Below are 23,901 nucleotides of genomic sequence, written 5' to 3' on the forward strand. Positions count from 1 at the left end.
GAAGTTGATCAAAGCTCTCAAACTAACCCACATGCTGGCTTGAAAACGTATACAACGGCAATGGGCTGAAATAAATATTGAAAAATCAAGAATAAATATTCGGACTCTTAGGCATATTTCAAATAAAATAACAGTACGTAAAGTACCCCGATTTCCCCTTTGTTCTTATAGTAATCTTGCGCCGAAGTTAAAGACTACTTGTTCACTTGAGTTAAGTAGAAAAACGTGTACAAAACATATGGGGAAAAATTAAATATTCAAAAATGAATAAAAAATAAGGTGATGATGTCATCATGACGTCATCCCTTTGCAATAAATCTTGCATCGGGGTCTTTGTTGCCTATCACTTTGGGAATGATCAAAGACTGCAAAGTTACCAAAATTGTCGCTCAAAAACGTGTAAAAAGTCAATGGGCTAGAAACACGTGTGCAGAAACACTGCTCCTTTAAGTTCATGTCACGTGATTTTTGTCTAAACTGGGAAAAACTTATGAAATATTAATATTTGCACACTTGGGTATAGTTGCAATCGAACAGAAGGGAAAATTTAGTCTGATTTCTTCTTCGTTCTGGTAGTAATTCTCGGTCGAAGTTGAGGACTGCTCACGCATTATGCGGGACAATGTGTGTACAAACCCTATGTTGTGCAACAACGCCATCCATGGTTCAATATGGGACAGTTTGTTGAAAATTGAAAGCCCACACAGTTGTGACCGTAATTCTGCAATAGCGCCCTCATAGCCTGATATAGGACAGTCCGAAAACTGTGTGCAATCTGTGTACAAAGTCTATGAGGGAGTTGTTTCATATAAACTTTAATCCGGCTGAACGGGCTTATTCAGGTTCTCCCTTGCCTAACAACATCTTGTCCCATTTTTGCCGAGATCGACAAAGTCTGAATGGTCTTATCCATATACAGTCGTCTTTCTGATAATGGCACACTACTAGAGATGGTATAAATCTCCTCCATTCCGCGCCAATAGCTTACAACATTTGACAAATTGCGAGGTATGTCTAAGGCTGAGTAGGACCTTATGTCCACTCTCTAATAAACAAAAGTTGGCACCATGGAAATTTTCAAATGCTTCAATATTATTACTTGCATTTCAAGTCGAGAAGCATTCCGGTAGATTTCCATAACTTCAACTACTACGTCGGTAACCAGCCCCTACTGCAATTACTCTGGTAGATTTCTACAACTTCAACTACTACGTCGGTCTCCAGCCCTGCTGCAATTATTCCGGTAAATTTCTGTAACTCCAACTACTATGTCGGTAACCAGCCCCTACTGCAATTACTCTGGTAGATTTCTACAACTTCAACTACTACGTCGGTACCCAGCCCTGCTGCAATTACTCTGGTAGATTTCTATAACTTCAACTTCTAACGTCGGTAACCAAGCCCTGCTGCAATTACTCCGTAGATTTTCTCAGATCGTGGTGAACAGGCTCCTGTTTTTGCCTTCTAAAACTATTCTCCGAACTGCGTTGAGTTGGTTCGCATAAACTTTATTCCGTCTGAATGGGCTTATTCGGGTTCTCCCTTGCCTAACAACATCTTGCCCCATTTTTGCCGAGATCGACAAAGTCTGAATGGTCTTATCCATATGCTGAACAGTCTTTTTTCTCACAATGGCATACTACTATAGACGGTATAAATCTCCTCCATTCCCACCAATAGCTTACAACGTTTGACATATCACGAGATACGTCTAAGGCTGTAATCCTTCAGATATTGCAATTGAGTTTCCAATAAGAAATACAGGGTAATCAGAGACAAGAAATTTCATTGCAAGGAATTTGGCGTCAGGGAAAAACTCCAATGTAGTTTTCATCGCGCACAATGTAGCTCAGTATGTTAACGAGTCACAATTGGCAGGAAGCTAAAAGTAGGCCATCAGTGTACTGCTGATGAATGGGTCGGATTACTGCACGCTGCCGCTATGATTCTGCAAAGCATGTGGGCCACGTCTCATCATGGACTTCAATTTTTGGCAATGGAAATAAAGTCGTGCAGTTTAGGTTCCGTTATTTGGTATAAAACCACACATTTCTTCAAAAATAAACAGATCACTTAGAACGGAAGTCTTTTGGAATCACTGGACTGTTCCTGGAATTGGATCTCAAGGTTATAGAATCGGCGGTGGTGTGGATTCGATTCCTTGAAAAAGTGGAATCGCAACTCGGATTCCCAATTTGGAATCGATTCTACCCGATTCCAGCACGGATTCGCCCAAGCCTGATGCATGGATACATAAAGTTGTGAGACCACGATTTATATTAGCAAATACTTTCTACATGTACTTTCTATTCCTACTGGTCAAAAGCTTGTCCCATTGCAGGTCCTAAACAGCTGAAAGAAGCACTGGCTGGCTGTGGGCCACCTCAAAATGACATTGTTTTAAGACAAGTCACAAGAGGGACGTATCATAAAATGGTGTTTGAAATATAAAGGAAAAGTTGTTGAAGTAAAAGAAGTAACATTTTGAACAAAATTGTTGGAACTTTATATTTGTCTAAAACGTTCCAAATTTGTGACTCTAAAAAGATATTTGTGAATATTTAATATTTAAGACCAGCTAACGATATAGTTATTCCCATAATCAAGCAATATGTAACTTTACATATTCCATATCTTAAAGTTTGTTCATGCATAAAAAAACACAATTTAAAAATCCATGGACATTAGCACATAGTGGGTAAGGAAAAGAATTAGTATTGTGGTTGTTCTTAGTTCAAATCCCAGAGGTTTTTATTTCTTGTTTTCCCTCACAAATTCTTTCTGTTGGAAAAGATCAATTTTGAAAAGTTGTTACATCCACTACCCAAATTTGTCACCCTGAAGAATATTTCATTTTACAAATACACACTTTAACACGTTCTCGATCAGGTTAAAACAGTAATGTATTTCAGTCGTGTTCCAAACAGGGACTGTTTTCTGTAAAACTTTGTTAAAAGCGGTGGGCACTTGGACAGGCTGAACTTATGGAGAGGAACACACTCATCCACAAGAAGTAGTGGTATCAGAAGATACTTAACTGTGCACAATACCAGCACATAGCAAAGATTATTTAATATTTATAACAAAAACACATCATGAAAGCAAAAGAAAATCTGGCATTCATGAAAACCTGTATCTGCAAACAGACTCCTTCAAAAAATGGACAAAATAATCTTCAATGGGTGGCCTCTGAAGATGACTAAATCTTGCCCCAAAATCATTAGGATTCTAAATGCAATTTTATGCCTTTTCTGTGACTTTTTAAAACTCAAATTATGAAAGTACATGGCCTACGTGTATGTCTATAATATGTAACCACCATTCTGAAACTTTATGAAACAAAAGAATCTTTAACATTAGTAATGTGATGAAAGCCTTTTTAATGTCTAATTAGAATACCTTATGTGTGTTTGCTCATGGCTCACGGCATGTTGAGAATTTGGCTTGTTCTTTTCTTAACCAGGACTCTTTTGTTAAGTTGGATAGGCTTGAGCAGAGCTAAGTGTGCAGTCTGTAGATCAGTCATTTACATTTGAATTATTTTGTATCACCAGAGAATGGAGGGCCAACTCCCTTACATTCCTTCTTTTGAAAACTGGGTTGGGCACTCTGTATAAAAACTAGAGCCCACTATTGCCTGTTGAGGATTTGCGACTGGGTGCTGGTAAAGGCAACATGCTGTTTTGATTTGTTTCTGTTGCATGTACATGTATGAATACCACATCTGAAATATGTGGATATCCTGACAAATTCTTTAAGTTTATTTTCTATCTTCATGCATTTGTGCCCCGTGCCTCATATCAGCCGTGCCTGTAGTCCTGTTATTATTTCATAAATTACTGGTTGTGCTGTATAATTGTAGATGCAGTAAGGAGTACTGATCAAACTGTTTAAAGATGGCACTTGATTCGGTTACTTGCTGGCTAGAGCCACGAGCTAATTAGATTGTGAATTACAGCTGAGAAACTTGTTAGGCTAATTCAACCATTTGAATCCATACTGTCAAATTGTAAATACTTGAAATGATGCAATTATTTTTGTTCATTAATTAAATGCCAGAGGCCAGTTGGCCAGTGGCGAATTTAAAAATAGTTCTTTTCTGTTTAGTTGATTTGTGTGTGTTCCGACTACTGGCGGAGTCCTAATTAAAGGGATTTCGTTACAGTAACTTGACAATTGAGTTTATACTGGCTTTAACCCTTTGAAAAACAATAACAAACTTACCATTCAATGACATCCAAAAGCCAATTCAGCTCAAATGTACGAGTACCCAAGGAAGGCATTCTAGGCACAAGGTGGATTGGCACTTGTGAGAGTGCCCTCGCCTGCACCTCTGCATTGTTACACATTTTACTTCTGTACAAAGCACTGGCAATGAGGCATACAAGGTGAGCCTGTATTCAAAGGAAATATGAAAACTAGAAGGTACAACATTGGTTTGATTTTCAATACATCCCATAACAATCATTAAATCTCCAGAAATGGTACAGTTTCCCCAAAAATATTTCGCATACAGCCATTAAGAGAAATCGCACATGAATGCATCTGACTGCTCATTTATTTTCTGAAGTAAATTACCCAGCTGGAGAAAACATGACAGTAAGTGAAATGTACATATATGCAGCATGCTAATTTGACAACAGGAATCTCTCTTGGATTTTTTGTACAGGATCGGGAATTCAAAAACTACCTAAAATCAAGTTTAACCACTTCCTGCCGGGGAATCCGGGATCGGAGACGTATGGTTTATATTGGTGGCCAGGGTCTCCGAGCTCAGACAAAGGAAACAGGGCCCTGTAACAAAAGACCGTACTCTGAAGAAAAGACCAGGCTGCTGGGCATTACCGACATGTTTCACTCTCAAAAGTGGTGATAATCCAGCCTTCTTTTGAAACCGTATTCCAGGGTTTGGGGCATTGAGAGCGAGCGGATTACCACCGGGGACAAAAGTGCTCCACCACTGCAGCGATGAGCCACACAGCGCGGCTGCACGCTAATCTGGCCCCTATTGAAAAGAGGTCAGCAGTGCACTGAGCCAGGTTCGTGAACAAAAGACAGTTATACAACACCGCACAATCTGGGCTCTGTTTACAAGGCTGCAGGCCTGGCTGAAATACTCAGGCGTCAATGAAGGTCACCTGTCAACTTGGAGTAGTGCCTAAAGATTACTTGGTGCGGCTATAAACGACCGTTAAATAAAATGATGAATTTTTGAAGGATTTTGAAAAAGGAAAAAACGATAATCTTGCTGGCCCAGCATCATCAACATTGAAAAATGCCACAGCATGAAGTGGTTAAAGAAGCAAATGATAGGTTCCTTTTTGTTCTGATTTTCTCTTCCTTTTTCTTCTCCTTGTTCTTCACCACAAAAAGCCAACTGCTTTATAGAAATTTTTCTTTTACAGGCCTCAGTCCCTTAACAAATTTGTATGTTCATCAAACAGGCATAAACCAAAGATCACAAGACATACAGCACATGTACCGGTAGACTGTCCTCCATGCATATCATGACAACATTCTCCCTTAGTGATGGGATGACTTGGGGAGGACATGGCTTTTTGAACACAAATTATAGAGCACCAGTACAGTATTTCAGAAGTTACAGGTTCAAATCCTGCACTAGTCAATATCTTTCTTCATCTTCATAACCATTTGTAAGTACCTAGCCAGTTTCCCTACGAAGTTTGTTTCAGTATTTGTGTTTAAAAAGCCGTATCCTCCTGAGTGATTCCTGCTCATCACTTCAAGGGGTTAAATCATGTAAGCGGGGTGTGATTCCCGCCTATATGCTGTTTCAGGTTTCATGGCTTCTGACTAGCATCCCATAACAAGATACTGACATACACTGTAGATGTATGGGAAGAGCCACTAAGGAAGGGCTGGTCAGCTCAGTTGGTAAAGCACTAGTACAGCATTCAGGAGGTTGCAGGTTCAAAACCTGCTCATGTCAATTACTTTGTTCATCTCTGTAAGCACTTAGTCAGTTTCACTATATAGTTTGTTTCATAATTTGAATACTTATTTCAACCCATTGAATTCATAATTAGTTTTTGCCTTTGCATCACTTAGCAATCTTGTATCTTCATCAAACTTACACCAATAAACCCTCAGTTCACAGCTGATGCTAGATGAATAATGTTATGATGACATCATCAGGTTTCAATAACAATTCGTTAATTTTGATTCTAATAAAATCAATCATAAGGTTCTGCAGTTAGCTTTAAATAGCAAGTAACAGATTGCACTTGGGTTCACATTTACTTGTGTATGTGAAATCACCTGACTCCTGCTTCTAGTCAAAACTGGACACGACTTAAAGACATTTCGACATTTAAATTTGGTAAAAGAGACGAACTTCCTTTAAACCATTCCAGTCAAAAAACTGTACCAGCGACACCACAAAAAACTCAAGTGCCCTCTAGCGTCTGGTTGAAAAAATCAAAAATGTATTTTGAGTTTAATTATGTCTGTGGCGAAGTTTGCCAAAATGGCTTGAAAGTTAGTGGATACAATGACCGTCATGCATACAATGCATGTGCAAAACCTCAGGCTGATGACACTGTCAGACCAGTACACGTAACAATGAAAAGGCATTTAATTTTTCAAAACTCGATACAAAATCAATCCTCAAAGATAAAGTCTTCAATTGCCTATCAAATGATAAAGTAAATATTGGTTTCATTGTCTAAGCCACTGGGTTTGCCTCATTGTCTGACAATGAGTAAAACACCCTCACGGTTGTCCATCACTTAATCTGCCTGCGACAAAAATCCATTACATGTACCAACCAAAAGCCAGAATTGCAGGAAAGCCCCATGTTCTGTTGCAAACACAGAAACTCTCATTTTCTTTTCCTTAGCTTCAAGTTTTGTGTAACTTTCTACCCCGCCCCTTTTAATAGAATTAACTTTAGTATTTGACCTCCTGTTTTGGTTGATTTGGGAATATTGTTGTGCATCTGCCAATCTCGTTGGAATTCTAGTGCCCCCTAGTTTTACTCGTTCTCATACCTTGCATTCCCAGGGTCTCTTTTGTAGGGACCCATAGAATTTCTAACACATCAATTCTTTCAAGAATGAATTCTTGGTGTACATTCATGACACTGATTTTTATTTGTTGATCTTTATTTAATTCCAGGTATCCATCACGGGGAGGAGGAAGTAGCGTATGATTTTGAGTATGCCAAGGACTGCATCATTGGTCTAAAACATCATATTGTGCAAACAGTGGCCCAGGAAAAATGCAAAGAGGATATCCTGGCAAATCTCACTTCTTCGGAAGCACTTCTGACCACAGACTGGGCTATGAAATATCTCCCAAGGCGATTTATGGAAGCTCAACAAGACTGCTTTGGCAAAAAAGGCACATCTTGACATGTGACTGTTACTGTAATAAAATCTGGTAGTGAATTGGAGGTAAGAGCTTGAAGATACAAATCACAGTATTTCATATGTAAGCCCCCTCATGCCTCCTATAATTAACCTCTTGTAGTTATGTCACTGAATGAAGAAAAGACAAATGCAAATGTTGCGATCATAACTTCTCAAACATACAATTGTCAATGACCTCATTGTATTGTTACACTCTATGATTTGGCAGTTGAATGGAATGGAATGATTTTGTGCATTTTCCGTCTCAAACTAACCTTTTTCATTTCGCTTTTTTTCACTGTGCTTGGTTCATCTCATTCAGCAGTGTACCCAGAATTGGTGGAGTGTACTGTTGGTGTTCGAAGCTTCATTGCTTGAGCTGAAGCGAAGACATCCAAACATTGAGAAAATCTATCTGAGGTCAGATAATGCTGGATGTTTTCACACAGTTTGATTCTGTGCAACTACACTGTTGGAAAGTACACAGAGCCCAAAGTCTTGACGAGAGCAATTGGCCAACACAGAGAAAATGCTCAGTTCTCCAGCACAGAGTCAAACAGTGTGAAAACATTCCCCACCGATGAGCAACTGACGCACCATTTGGCAGCAGGACAGCATTATTATGTTTCGTCCCTTCAAGGAATCACAATTGGACCAGATTTAGTGGGCTGAAAAGATTGGGGAGTTGCGAGCTGGTACCCCTCATTCCAGGAAAGGTGGTGTGACTGTAATTCAGAAGCAGCTTTGGCCTCCATGTCTCAGGCAATCCATTCTGGTTGGGCTCGTACACATGTAAATTGTCCAAGGTCAGAAAGAGGTTTTCATAGCAAGTGAAGGATTTCTTGCTCACCCAGTTTATGGTTGGTGTAAATACAGGAAAGAAAGAAAACCCAGGGACTGTGTCAAGACGTTTGGCCAGTATAGTAAAAAGACTTCATCGCCCAGGTGACGACTTAACTTGCTCAGTCTCCTGAAGGACACCAGAACTCATCATGTCAACAAAGTCGGGACAATCACACCAAACGGATCCAGACAGAGGGGACTCACACAAAACACAATCATCATCTATCCAAGGTGACTCTAACTCGGTGACAAAGGATGAGACCACCAGCCAGGTTTCATGATGGACTGGTGTTAGTGCACGGTCATCCATCAACTCTGCTGCACTGAGGGCTCGTGCCAAGGCAGAGGCAGCCAAGATGAAACTGGAGTTTGCTCGCAAGGAAGCTGAGCTTAGACAACGGAGCGCTCAACAAGAAGCCGAAATCTTTGTACTAAGTGCAGAGAGGGATGCTGCAGTGGCTGCAATAGAGGCGGCCGTTCTTGAGGGAGAAGTCAGTGGGGACTCTGTTAAAAGTGATGGTTTGAGTCTTCCCAGTGAAGATTACAAGAAACGGGTTGAACAGTACTTGAAATCTTGTGACGTAGGTGAAACTGTAAATTGCCCAGTGAAAACTGAGACTAATAACATCTCAGCACCCCCTGCTGCCCCTGTTCCTCCCACTACCTCAGCACCCCCCGCTGCCCCTGTTCCTCCCGCCAACTCGGCACCCCCTGCTGCCGCTGTTCCGCCCTCCATCCCAATGCCCCCTGCTGTCCCTACTGCCTCACCAGGACCTGTAGATACAATGAATGTAATTTCTGAGATAAGTAACATGTTACTAAAGAAAGAGTTGGTTACAAGTGGTCTAAGATTGTTTAATGACCGTGCAGGTAGTTACAAATCTTGGAAAGCTTCTTTAAAACAGGCTACCACAGAGCTCAAAGTAAAGCCCTCCCAGGAGATGGACTTGACCATCAAGTGGCTAGGCAAGGAATCCGGCCAACTAGTTTCACCTATTCATGCCACTCATGCAGACAGGCCAGATTTAGGTCTCCAGAGAAAATGGGATCTTCTGGACAGAAAGTATGGTGCTCCAGAAGCCATAGAGCAAGACCTCCAATGCCGCATCAAAGATTTCCTCGAACTTTCTCAGCGAGACAATGACAGACTCCTGCGGTATGGACACTTGCTCACGGAGACTGAGTATTTGAAAGATGGGGGTAACTGCCCAGGGTTGCTGCATCTGGACTCTGGAAGGGGATTGCGTCCCCTGGTACAGAAGCTGCCTTACAATCTTCAAGAAAAATGGTTAATAGAGGGCACCCGGTACAAGGAGAAGCATCAAGTAACCTTTCCACCCTTCAAGGTGTTTTGCGAGGTTGCCTGGTACCAGGCCAAGGTGCGCAATGATCCAAGCCTCACGATGCCTCATGATCTCAAGCAACATGACATGCAAAAGAGAGCTGTCAATGTCAGAGTAACAGAAGTCAAGACGGTCATTCAGCCAAAGGATGGAGAGCGCTGTCCCATCCACAAGAAAAATCACCCCATCTTGAAGTGCAGAGCATTTCTCATCAGAGTCCACCTGAGAAGAAGGCTGTCCTCAAGGAGCACCGACTGTGCTTCACGTGCTGCCAGCCACACCATACAGCCCATAAATGCAAGGCCAGTGTAAAGTGTGACTCATGTGGCAGTAAACGGCACGTGACAATTCTTCATCAGGACCAGCACAGTGAGCTGGTGGACAGGCCACAGGAACCAAATTCTCAACCTACTTCGTCTCAGCCCCAAATTACGAGTGCCTGCTCTAAGGTGAGGGACACAACATGCAGCTCTGGAAAGTCCTGTGCAAAAATCATTCCAGTCCTAGTGAAGTCTAAGAAAGATCAAAGCACTTGCGTCAAGACGTATGATATCATAGACGAACAAAGTAATAAAACATTAGCAACTCATCAGCTGCTTGACAAGTTTAACATTGACTACAGAAAGGTGCATTATACACTACGTACCTGTAGTGGAGAAGAGTTGGCACATGGCAGGTGGGCAGACAACTTCATAGTTCAAGATATTCATGGCACTGCGAGTTTGGACTTACCTGTTGTTACCGAATGCTCTCTCATCCCAGATTTCAAAGATGAAATTCCTTCACCTGATGTGGCCAGGGCATACGATCACCTGAAAGGTATTGACATACTGGAAAATGACCAAAACTGCACAGCAACTCTGTTGATAGGGAGAGACGTGCTAGAGGCATACCACGTCCTGGAACAAAGGATCGGGCCCCTTGGTGCACCATTTGCCCAGAAGATGAAGCTTGGTGAAGTGTGCCTTCGGGGTGTCCATAGAGGTGACGGCCATTGGGACAAAATTGTATCCCTGTGAACTCGGGTGCTTTCCACAGGACGTCCAACTTTTCTTGAACAATGTCCGAATGAGTTCCATGTGAAGCATGTTTGACAATGAAGCTGACGGTGTTAGCCTGTCCATTGAAGAAAGGCAGTTTGTTGACCTCATATAGAAGGAAACCTTCAACATGGCAAGAGGACAGCACCATTACCCTTCAAAGAGCCAAGAGTCCGACTGCCCAATAATCGGCAGCAAGCTTTGAAGAGAGCTCAAACTCTCCGAAAGAGCTTGGACAGGGATCCCGTCGAGAGGACACATGCTGACATTCATGGAAGGGGTTATTTTTCGGGTATATGCCGAAGTCGCTCCACCTCTGCAAGCAGATGAAGAGTGCTGTACTTACCTTTGTTCGGAGTGTACCACCCCAAGAAGACAGACAAGATCAGAGGTGTTTTTTATTCTTCAGCCCAATTCCAGGGCCACTCACCCAGGTACTGTTGAAGGGCCCCTACCTTACCAATGACTTGGTGGGTGTCCTGATGAGGTTTTGCCAAGGGCAAGTGGCAGTCTGCTGAGACATTGAGTCCATGTTCTGTTGCTTTTCGGTGTCAGAGAAACACAGGAATTTCCTTCGTTTCTTCTGGCATGAGAGCAACGACTTCAACAAACCTCTCACTGAGTATCATATGCTGAACCATGTGTTCGGCAATACTCCTTCTCCGGCAGTAGCAAATTATGGCCTGAGGGACCTGGCTTGTGATGCTTAACCTGATGTCAAAGACTTCATCTTCAACGACTTTTATGTGGTTGACGGACTCAGGTCATGTGATGACAGTGACACGGCCATCTCACTTATGAAGTGCACCAAAGCCATGATGAAGGAGAAGGCCGGCATAAATCAGCACAAAATTGCTTCAAACTCCCAGGCAGTACTCGATGCATTCAAGGCAGAAGAGGTCCAGAAAAAAATCAGGAACCTGACACTCAGTGATGGTGTACCTACACAGTGAAGTCTAGGTGTTCCGTTGGACCGTGAGTGATGACACCTTCAGGTTTCATACCAATCTAGAGAAAAGACCCTACACGAGGAGAGGCATCTTGTCAACAGTTAATGGTGTATTTGATCCTCTCTGTTTCCTCGCACCAGTCATGGTACAAGCAAGAGCTCTGTTCAGAGATATGACCACCCACAATGTCAGTTGGGATGATAGTCTTCCTGAAGTTTATAGGGCTGCTTGGGAGTCATGGAAGTCTGGGCTGGCTGAGCTGCAGTTCTTGTCAGTTCTTTGCACCTACCCTACTTGCCTTGAAAGTGGAGTGCTGCACATGTATATACTGCAATGCTTCTGAAGTGGCAGTTGCAGCGGCTGCATACTTAGTAGATGCAAAGGAGCCAAAAGCAGCATTTGTCTTCAGGAAATCAAAGCTAGCTCCCAGATCAGGCCACACTATTCCTAGACTTGAACTTTGTACTGCAGTCTTAGCAATGGAAATCGGCAAAGTGGTGTGCAGCGAGTTGGGCATTCAGCCCTTGAAAGTGATTTACCACACTGATAGTAAGATTGTTCTGGGGTATTTGAACAACACTACCAGACGATTTCATACTTATGTCGCAAATCGTGTTCACAAGGTTCTAGAATTCTCCCAACCCTGCCAATGGAGGTATGTACCCACAGACAAGAATCCTGCAGACTGTGGCACACGTCCGATTGAAACACGGAAATTTGAAGAGTTCCCCTTGGCTCACAGGTCCCCAGCAGCCAGTGCTGGTACCAACAGAGATAGTGACATCAAAATTTCCACTGGTAAACCCTGAGGACGACACCGAAATAAGACAAGAGGGGAAAGTTCATGTCACAAAAACCAACAACCCGAGGCGGCGTCGCTCAAAGTAAAAGATGGGGAATGATATTCTCATGTCTCACTTCAAGGGCCTTTCATATCGAAGTTCTTGAGGAATTGAGCACATCAATCTGCATCAATGCATTACGACAATTTACAGCCCTGCGAGGCAAAGTTAAAGTGTTCTGGTCTGACTGGGGGTCGAACTTTGTTGGAGTGATGAATGACAAGCTCTTCCAGTTTTATCTGGAGAAGAATGACACAGAGTGGAAGCTGAATCCTCCCCACGCCCCTCACATGGGAGGAGCTTGGGAGAGATTGATTGCTGTGACCAAGAGGATTCTCAACAGCATCCTGCTCGAGACCACGCACCGAAGTCTTACTCATGAAAAGTTAGTAACCTTCATAGCTGAGGTTATGGCTATAGTCAACGCTCGACCCATTACTGGACCGAGCACAGTCTAATGTGGCTTTCTTCGTTTTCATGGAGGTCCAACGCTAAACGGGTATATATCACTTGTCCCTGAAATTGTGGGTAACAGGTGATCCCAAAAGAAAAGAAACCGCAGGAGTGAGAGTATCAATCAGCTGACCCCGAATCGGACAGGGCCAAGTTGCATAGGTTTATGTGCACTGGCCACTGCATGATCTCTATATCAGTGGCACAGGCACAGTGGTCTGCTTGCCTCATCCATTCATAATAAGGGTGCACCAGTGAATGATATTATGGGAGAAATACTTATATTTTCTTGTTTAAGCATATTACTTTCTGTTTCATGCGTGTGTCATTATTACCCCTGTAGGCCTATTCTAGTTATTAAAGTTTGAAGCTATTTATTCTGGAAAGCATTCGTATTTTGTTCATTCTATATAATAACCACGGAGGAAGGAACGAGCGCGCAAATCCACGGAAGTTCTTTCCCTTGCAATATTCATGAACCAATCAGGAGATGAACTGTTAGTGTTTTGACATTGACAAAGCAATAAAGGCATGCGATCATGTTATATTGTATACATTTACTAGTGACAACCAACAGTGCGAAAGTTGCAAAGCAAATAAGGTAATCCTCACTAAATCCCACGGTGTCAGCGTTTTAATTCCTGGCTATACAGAACAGGCAACGTACTTTAATTCCCGAAAAATCGAGTAAAGTTAGTTCTTTAGTTTGGGCATTCTTATGCTCCATTGTGGTTGACATAAAACCTCATATTCATGGGAAATGAAACCCGTGCGTTTTCAGAGATACATGTAAATAGTTTTCCAAGTTGATTAAGTAAACACAAATTCTCAAAAATGACAGAAAGTGTGTATCACCTTAACTTTGAGTTCACTGTAGCTTAGCATGTTGTGTGGTGATCATCATTATTATTTACGGTATTTATTACTTTTGTGTCATTCATCTGAAGACTTTGGCTATTTATTTAATTTAATCCTAAAAAGTCATGTCGAATTCCAGGCCTCCCACATGTTTTGTGAAAACGTTTTTCCAGCTCTGACTCTTTCACATAGTTTGGAGCAATTTTGGCACACATTTTTTGTTATAATCAAGATAACATATACTAAACCCTGCAGACTTTTCCCTGCTCCATTTCGTTAGTAAAGTTGTGTACATGTTTGAATGCATTCAGACAATACCAAGTATTTTATTTGAGTATCTAGTTATTATAATTTGAATGACAACACCTCATTCGTAATTCAAATTTTTTACCAACACATCCAATTTGGAAATAGCATCCAATTTGAATTAGAATCAGTTCATTTTAAGAATGATGGACATCACAACAGTAACGATGAAAGGGGCATACTGAACGCACGCTTTTACATTTCTTGTACGAACCAACTGTGAATGAAGGCGCCTCCATCTATCGGGGGGCAGGCACTCGCCTCCATCAAACGGGGGCATACTCAACGCACGCTTTTACATTTCTTGTACAACCCAACTGTGAATGAACTCGCCTCCATCTATCGGGGGCGAGGCAGCCACTCGCCTCCATCAAACGGGGGCATACTCAACGCACGCTTTTACATTTCTTGTACAACCCAACTGTGAATGAACACGCCTCCATCTATCGGGGGCGTGGCAGCCACACGCCTCCATCAAACAGGGGCATACTCAACGCACGCTTTTACAACCCAACTGTGAATGAATGCGCCTCCATCTATCAGGGGCGAGGTAGGTACTCGCCTCCATCAAACGGGGGCATACTCAACACACGCTTTTACATTTCTTGTACAACCCAACTGTGAATGAACACGCCTCCATCTATCAGGGGCGAGGTAGGCACTCGCCTCCATCAAACGGGGGCGGGTCATGCACTAGCTTTAAATTTCATCTAAGTGGCTCATGTACAATTTGATTTTACAACACAGACACAGTTTAAGGGAGGCTGCAATTCGCAAGGTCCACATGTTACCCACAGTCTAAATTTTTCCGCGTCCGTATGTTTGCCAGTCCCAATGTTCTCTGATCCCTATTTCTCCTTTTTTTTCTCCAGTCGAGCTGGAACAAGATCCGGGAACTTGAAATAGCCCCCCTCCCCGGGAAACTGCATATAGGAAGCCTATATTTTTGGCTTAACTTAAGTGACTATGGCGAGCCATGGTACTCTAAAAAAGATTTAGGAGGTTGTGGGTGAAAATGTAATGAAATAAAAAAAAAGAACAAATGACTTTGTTATTGTTTCACGGTGGTACACAATGTGGACATACAAAAATTACTATGTCCACACTTGTAATACCAAGTCCGGGTTAATGGGGTGAACAAATAAATGCAGTCTTTGTGGAATAATATTTTTGGACATTTTTGCATACCGTGAATGCGCGCAGGAGCGGTGAAAATTAATTCAAAGGTTTATGAGTCCGTCCAGGAAAGATTACTGAAGATATCTGATGTTTCACATCGGCCATTAGACTTAAATTTCAGTCTGTATAAATGTAGTGCGTCTGTTTGAGGACTGAGGGCAGAAGTAAATGAGATCGGGTCTTGTGTCACTTTACAGTAAAATATTTGTGTAAATTTCTCACCAAGAAAATGCACAGAGCGGATCAACCTTGACACCGGCATGGATATCTTTTGTGAGGCGGTGCATTACGAGACGCTGTTCCACCTTTCATTGCGTTGAGAACATGGGTCGATCACTGGCATCGGTAACATTTTGTACAAGATATGATGTTGGCATTTATTTTACGAACAGCACAAGCCTGCATGATGGTTTCTCAGCTTTGAATCCTTAGCAGCCCGGACAGCCGGGCCGACCAAACTTCCATGCATATCTGTTGTCAGCAAAGCATTTTCTCAACTTTTGCATTTGCGGTAAATTCTTCATGGTTTTGAATACACTACTCAAAAGAATTAGAGGAACATGAGAACAGAATGTTTTTGTCATTGTCTATATGGGCTACCGTTTCGGAACAAGAGGCATTAAAGTTATGTGAAAATCATTCAGGTGTTGTCAATCGGTTCTCAAACAAGATACTCAAAATGTTGGTGCAATCATGCGTGTCATTCTGTTCTCTTGTTCCTTAAATTCTTTTAAGTAGTGTATTTGTTGTGTCCACAAGTTTGCATAGCGCCCTCTTTGGGTTGACATGGAAAATGAAGGACGTAATGTAACATGGAGGTTGTGACATGAATACATGAGAAGAGTTCTGACTGAGCAGAAGTGCCTTGCGTTCCATTTCGTAAGTTTGTTTAATAGGCTAATATACAACAGTATTATGTATTCAGTTGAGCTTCACTTTACTGTAAATTACCCCACCATACAAATGACTAGGGTTGAGAAACATGGAAGACTTATGTGAGAGCGTATTCTTGTTCCAGTTTTGATCCTCTCAGACAATTCCTTTATGATTGGAAAAGTGGTCAGATTGAACCCATTTTCTTTTTATGTTTGAAACAGCCAAGGACAGGAAAACAATTGAACTTATAAGAAGTAATGTTGTTTTCGAATACACAAGAACTATTACATCTTGACCATCAAAATTGCGCTGTAGGCCTATTTTGGCCATAAATTATTGCGGAATTTCATGCAAGTGGTCACACAATGACAAGTACCCACATGTACATGTGCATGTACAGGTACATGTACAGTACATGTGCTTGTACATGTACATATGTACATGTAAGTATGTACAGGACGTCAAGGTGAAGCTACATGTGCAGTGTACATTTAGTTGCTGTACATACATGTACGTTGATCACTCACACATAAGTTCACTACCACACTTTCCTGCCTGCAGCCAGGCCGCGCTGCAACCACACATACAGTGCCTACTGCAGACAAACCACCATAAACCGCCATAAATCAGACCTAAAATTGGACACACATGGCCGTGTACTGATTGAAGCCATTATATCGTGGGTCGTTTACCACTAGAAAGGCCATAAACTAGGTGGGGAGGTCTTGAATGCGAACCCGGGAAACGCAAAAGCCACATTAGACTGGGCTCGGTCAAGTAATGCTCTCGTCCCATTGAGCTCTGATCCAGAAGACATTTCATTACTCACACCATCAATGCTGTTGACTCAGAAACACGGGAGTGTTGAGGAGGTAGTCATCGAAGATTGTACTTCCAACATGTACACGGCTCAGTGGAAGATGGTGCAGATTCTCGCTGACCGTTTCTGGAAACTATGGAGACTCCGCTCCCTCCAGAGTCTTCAGCAGAGGCGTAAATGGATCAGCCCGGAAAGGAACATGGCTGTTGGGGACGTAGTGATGTTGAGGGATAAGGACGTCAGTAGGAACCGGTGGCCATTGGGGACTGTTGACAGTGTTAGTCCTGGAGATGAGGGGTTGGTTCAAGAGGTGCACATTCGTTTGTCATGAACAGGCAAAACTTACTGCAGACCTGTACATGAGTTAATTCTGTTAATTGAAGCAGATTGAGCAGATACTTTGGTCTTTGTCATCAACAAACTGTTTGACGTCTATAGGACGTCTGGGGGAATGTGCTGTACCCAAGCTTTAATTTTGTATATTTTTGCACTCCATAGTTAGGTGATATTCCCAGGCGTGCCATACCTAGGTGGCAGCGCACCTTGGATATGCATGGTACGTTGCTTAGTTTAACTGTTTGACATGTATGGACAGTTTTTGTGTTCACGGTCTCCAACTTTGTGTCTGAGAGCCCTAAAATTATAGTGCTTTTAGAAGCTATAACCTGAGGGTTAAGCATCCATATATTTTTACGTAAGTTAAGCTCCATTATTGTGTTGTTAACTTGATTATGAAGGTTTCATTTCATTGTGATTTAGGGGTTTTCGTATCATTTAATGATTTGCGTTCATTCCCAGAACAATCATTCCCAACTTGTTTCCCATACAAGGCATGGCCTTTTGAGTTGGGTAAGGTTTTGCGACATGGACTCATCCAAGTTTTTTAGGTGGTTGGTTTATTTTTTTAGGTTTTTTTTCCCCCATTTTTGTTTTAATTTTTTTAGGGTGTTGATGGATGTAAAAGTGTCTCTATCCCTTGTATTTTCTGCAAAACTTTTATATGACTGTGTCAGTTACATGATATTTACATTTATTACATTTGTTTGCACTGTTGCAGAGCATATAAACCACTCGCTGAAATCTTTTTGAATGGAGCTGCATACTCAGATGCTTTCAATACCATCTGTGTAATATTGATTTTTTTTCGCACAGTAAATTAATATAGACTGTACGATAAAGAAATGAGTATTGCCACATTTGTATTATTTTATCAATTAAACTAGAGTTATTTTATGTGTATTTCTTTTATTTTCCAACTAACTGCCGTAGTCTAGAATGGCCCGTGCTTTGCAGCAAGACAGTGTACAATGTTTTGACCAGCACAACAATGACCTGCCAATTTTACGCCCAAAAGCTTGCACTGATACATGCACATGTATGTACTGATGTGACCATATGAATGAGAAAGCTGAAAAGCTAGCATAAAGGGGTTACAAATACGAGATGAATCATGATCCTTATGATATCTGCAGAATATACTGACAAGCAACAAAAGCCCAGTTTGTGTAATTAGGATACTATTCATCCCAAGAAAATCTGTCGTTTTCACCATAATACCAGAGTAATAAAACATGTAAGGATAAATAATGGTATCATTTAGGTTAATAGAGTTTTTCTTTCTTTACAATGCATCAAGACTACCATAAAAAACGAGCAATCAAAATCAAAACTGGTACCAATTTCGACTGATAGACGTCTAAATACACAATATGAGGCTAAAATAAGGCTCCTGCAAGTCCATAATAAAAACTGCTGACAAATATTTTATTGATGCTGCCAAAAGACCACAATAAGGACTTTCTTTCATCAGAGTTTCATTCAAGACCTGCACTAATGACCCCATAGCTACTCAAAGATAGCTCTAATTTTGACACAAATTTAGGGGTACTCCTGAGTAAAGGCTTGCCTCTGTCTCAAAATACACTTTTCCCCCTCAATTTCGACATCAGGTTTAGGGCAGGATGCAAGCTCAAAACCCTGCAAATTTCACTCTAGTGCTTTCCATTGTAAAACGGCAAGCGTATAAAATTTTAGGCCCAAATTATGAAAATCACACATTTTTTACTAAAAAAGTATATATTGGGCCATTTTTCCTGAAGATCAGGTCAGATTGATATAAAAGTTTGCACAACCTCAAGGCTATATGTGACCCCATACATAGCATATTTCAGCCAAATCCATTGACCCCCACCTTATCACATTCTGCGTGGTCCTCTCGTGGACACCCTTTTTTTTTGTACTTTTTAAGAATTGCACTTTGTGTAACTGTTATCGTGTGCTGATAAATTTTGCTAGCCAGTAACATAGCACCGCTGTCCAAAAACACAACTTCTGTGTTCATATACTTGGTTTTTTTGGGAGTAATGAATATACTGATATTAATTATGTGCCTGTACACAAACTGCTACACTTTCTGATAGGTATGCCTGGCACAACAAAGATCCTTGGTTATAAAAAGTTGTTCTTCCGTGTGTCCTTGACTTCACCATACACAATTAATGAATATACATGTAATTAAAAAAAATACTATACGTTCCTTCAAATTTGTTCAAGGCATAGGTGGTGTACTTGCCTTGTGAAGTTGCAGCTGAAAAGCCTTGTTAAAGCGGTTGACCTGCAACTGGATTTGCTTTGACCAGTCATAATTACTTGTGACCCTGAAAAAAATATAACATACTTTTGATAGACTTACAACAAAACTAAGTTGATAACACTTGAATAAAAAAATTGTGTTATACATGTAATATGGATACAGCCTCTACCAAGGGACCTTTCCCATGAAATAGGTAAATTAGACAGGCGTATGTGCACTATTACCACTGGTTGGCAAGCACGGCGTCAACACTGTCAGCAGCGTAGGAGAGCTGTTCTAACCAAAACCTAGAAGACCAAGATTAAACCAGTGTCTCCTGAATATCAGTGTCTGTTGCCCCTTTGATTTCTGTGCCGCCGTCAGTTCCGTCAGTGTGGGTGTCTGAGTGTGTGGGTGAGTGGTGTATACGCTTCACCTGCCTGCCCAGCAAGATCGCTCGCTGCCGTGGATTGGGAGCTCGTCCTGATGCAGTTCTTTAGACGAAACCGCCACAATATGTACATGTACGAAACAGGTCAGATTTTTAGCCGACATGCAAACATGCTTAGCATGTCAACGTGTATCGAGTCAAACAAACACAAAAGGAGTTAACCACAAACACGAAACACGCTGACCCCTGATTAACAGAGAACGCCGACACTGCAATCCAATCTGCCGAGTATAAACATGCACACGCTACATGCAAACCCCAGAACAGCCAGGCCTTTGTTGACCGGAGCAGTCAGTTTCCTAATTTCCCACATCAAAAAGTATTCAGTTTGACTGCAGCTCAAGTTATCTTCAAATCTCAGGGAAGTGTTGTCAGTAGTTTACCTTGTATGTAGCAGGCATCACAAAATCATTTACGAAGATAAAGTGCTTTGTTTGTCCATACAGGATCGAAGAAACTGCCACATGGACAACACTTTTGGTTCATGTCTGAATTGCTCCCAAAACTTCCAAATTAGACACAGAAAATATTCGAGCATGAAATCAATTTTTCAACAGAGACGATTATAACTAGCAGTTTTGAGGACAAAACATTTCCTAAATCAGAGAAAAGTATTTTGAAAGAAATCCACAAAATGTAGACAGAGTTTGACCTTGCTGGTCTGCTAGCCAAATTTTAGTCAAGACGGCCCCCACGGCGATGATCCTAGCATACATACTCAAGCTAACTGTGTGCTCAAAATCGCATGAATATAAAATTCAATATGAGGTGGGGATTTTTCCCATCAGTTTTCGGCCTTTGAGCTGGAAAATGTACCATAAAAAATTGCTCTGATTGTGACAATATTAGGACCAAACTGAATGGCAAAGATCGCACCTAAATGGAAGGAGTCAGGTCTTCACTAGCGCTAGCACTGTGCATGCACTGGCTGCACACAACGGATAAAGTAGTGCCCCGAGTAAGCTTGGGACTTTTTTCGCAAGCTCTCGGACAAGCACTGAGCATACAGTGTTTATTAATATAAACGTTGGGTAAGGGCAAAACCCGTCATATAAATTTACATCCCCAACGCAAAAATACATCTTGAAAATAGTTCGCGGTACCCGCTGCTTCACCTGACTCGGACCGGCCAGCCGACCCCAGCAAGCTCGGTGGTCGAGTGGTTAAGACGTCTGCACTGGTAAGCAGGAGGTCGTGGGTTCAAGTCCCACCCGAGTAAGCTTGTGACTTTTTTCGCAAGCTCTCGGACAAGCACTGAGCATACAGTGTTTATTAATATATACGTTGGGCAAGGACTTATATAAGTCGTCACTCCAGTCAATCCCATGAGTTTAAAATTTAAAGCTTACAAAAAGTTTGTTTGACAAAAAGTTTAGTAGTAGCTAAACACATATGGTGGACTACTGGCTAGTTAATCACTGAAATTTGACATTTTCAAGATGTAATCCGACTGAACAACTTTCACGATCCACAGGGAAAAGAGAACAGCTGTGATAGTGATACATATTTCAATACTTCAAGATGGTCATCTTGCTAGCCAGGCACTACGAGTTCATGTACGTGTATGTGATTTCACTTATTCAGTGCACTGCCATACATTGTACATGTGCATGTACATGATGTACACGCATACGTGAAGCTGGAGTGACAGCTCTGCATGTGCAGTGGTTCACTGCGTGTCGGTCACCAGGGTCAGGCTTATCGCGCTTTGGACCAGCAATACACGTGAAAACCGCAAAGCGTGCTTTGAACAGCATGTCAGGTTCACTGATCGTGTCTGCTAAAATTCTGACCTGTACTTTACACATGTTTTCTTCTCACAGAACAACAAACTTATGAAGTAATTATACTGTAACATATTAGCGGCATTCCATACACATATACTGAAATTATGAGTCCAGCAGTATACCTGGAACTTACAGGTGCCAACTAAGTGACAGCTATAAACACATAATCATGCCCTTCCACAAGCATCATGTTCAGTAGCTCCAAAATACAGTACGCATGCATGACCTTTACCCACTACCTGCCGGGGACTCCGAAATCGGAGCCGTATGGTTTATATGTGTGGCCGGGGTGTCCGAACTCGGACAAAGGAAACAGGACCCTGTAACAAAAGACAGTACTCTGAACAAAAGACCAGGCTGCTGGGCATTTCCGACATTTTTCACTCTCAAAAGTGGTGATAATCCAGCCTTGTTTTGAAACCGTATACCAGGGTTTGGGGCATTGAGAGCAAGCGGATTACCACCAGGGACAAGCGCAGCGATGGGCCACACAGCACCGCTGCAGGCTAATCTGGCCCCTATTGAAAAGAGGTCAGCAGCAGCGCACTGAGCCAGGTTCGTGAACAAAAGACAGTTATACAACACCGCACAATCTGGGCTCTGTTTACAAGGCTGCAGGCCTGGCTGAAATACTCGGGCGTCAATAAAGGTCACCTGTCAACTTAGAGTAGTGCCTAAAGATTACTTTGTGCGGCCATAAGCGACCGTTAAATGGAATGAAGAATTTTTGAAGGATTTTGAAAAACGGAAAAAATGATAGTCATGCTGGCCCAGCATCATCAACGTTGAAAGATGCCCCAGCACGATGTGGTTAACCACATGCTGCCAGGTTGTTTGAAAAATGCAGTGCACACATACCGGCAAATTTCAAGATTTTCAGTTTTCAAAAATCTTCAAAAATTTATCGTTTCAATTAATGGACGTTTACACCCACACAAATTACTGTCTGGTGGCCACTGTTGTCTGACAGACGAAATCTACTGACGCCCAAGTATTTCAGCAAGGCCTGCAGCCTTGTGTGGTGTTATGTGACTTTCTTTTGTTCACGAACCTGGCTCAGTGTACTGCTGACTTCTTTTCAATAGGGGTCAGATTAGCATGCAGCGGTGCTGTGTGGCTCATCGCTGCGGTGGTGGAGCGCTTTTGTCGCCGAAAGTAATCACTCACACTAAATGCCCAAAACCGTGGTATACTATTTCAAGACAAGGTTGGATTCTCTCCACTACTGAGAATGAAAAAAGTCAGTAATGCCCAGCAGCCCAGTCTTTTGTACTGAGCAAGGTCTTTTGTTACAAGGCCCAGCTCTTTTGTCCCGGTTTCAGGCCCCCCAGCTTCATGTATAAGGCCTACATGTATGTGCTCGAAAATGGGTCCCCTGGCAGCAAGTGATTAAATCTTTCTCAGTGGGGATTGACATGACATGACATACATGTATCTAACCTTAAAATGCACTTAAAAAACACAGTTATAACATGAACAAGAATAATTCATGGAACATGTTGATCCAACTACCAGAAACCCTCTATATGCCAAATCACTTAAAATTACAAAGCTTTTAAATACTTGTATGTTGGTCATGTCTAGATATGCTTCTTTCATGTACACATGGTCCCGATATGCACTGGACGGTATGCTTTACGCTAGCCCCCTGGACTTTTTAATGAAATACAAACATACCCATCGGCTTCCCAGGAAGGTATTTTCATCACAATATTTTCTAATAATTATAACTCACCTGAGAACCAATGATCACATGCAAAGAATCAATATAGTTTGCTGGATAAATTGGAGATTACACCTTCATAACACACGCTGATTTGGGATTATTATATGACTATTTTCTGTCAGAACTTTTGCAAAACATCAGGAAACATGGCAATCACCGCACGCAGTAACACGGGGTGCAAGGCATGGCCATAACAATATTGCAAGAGGGCGCACAAACACAGCACACTGGGCTACACTTGGAACCCCAAATAGTCTCGCACCATTCCATTTAACACATTACACTGAGTATGACAGATTCAGGGAACTTGACTCAAATGGCTTCTCCATGAATAAGGTCTTTACTTGATTACATGTGCTTGGCCACATATACTAAATTTGGTTGGGACTGTTTGTCCCAAAAGTCCTATTTCCTAAGTCCTATTGATACTTCTAAATAATCAAACTACTATACTTTCACAAAAGTAGAAAAAAACGTCTTTTTTA

The 23,901-nt window shown here is 41.8% G+C and overlaps 1 protein-coding gene and 1 pseudogene across 1 annotated transcript in view; one reads left to right on the top strand and one right to left on the bottom strand.

Moving 5' to 3' along the window:
- Positions 1-23,901, bottom strand: part of LOC147795381 (DNA repair protein complementing XP-C cells homolog) — a 96,832-nt gene that overhangs the window by 56,799 nt on the left and 16,132 nt on the right. Inside the window, exons 3-4 of the mRNA XM_087131973.1 lie at positions 19,453-19,537; positions 4,225-4,394 (exon numbers count right to left, since the gene is read on the bottom strand). Of these exons, the coding sequence (XP_086988099.1) occupies positions 4,225-4,394; positions 19,453-19,537 (255 nt within the window). The remainder of the gene's footprint in view (positions 1-4,224; positions 4,395-19,452; positions 19,538-23,901) is intronic.
- On the top strand, positions 5,856-8,344 carry LOC147795382 (uncharacterized; annotated as a pseudogene).

Source organism: Acanthaster planci, unplaced genomic scaffold (assembly GCF_054643075.1).
Source record: "Acanthaster planci isolate LZ-2023a unplaced genomic scaffold, COTS_SCS Contig39, whole genome shotgun sequence".
NCBI classification, from domain to species: domain Eukaryota; kingdom Metazoa; phylum Echinodermata; class Asteroidea; order Valvatida; family Acanthasteridae; genus Acanthaster; species Acanthaster planci.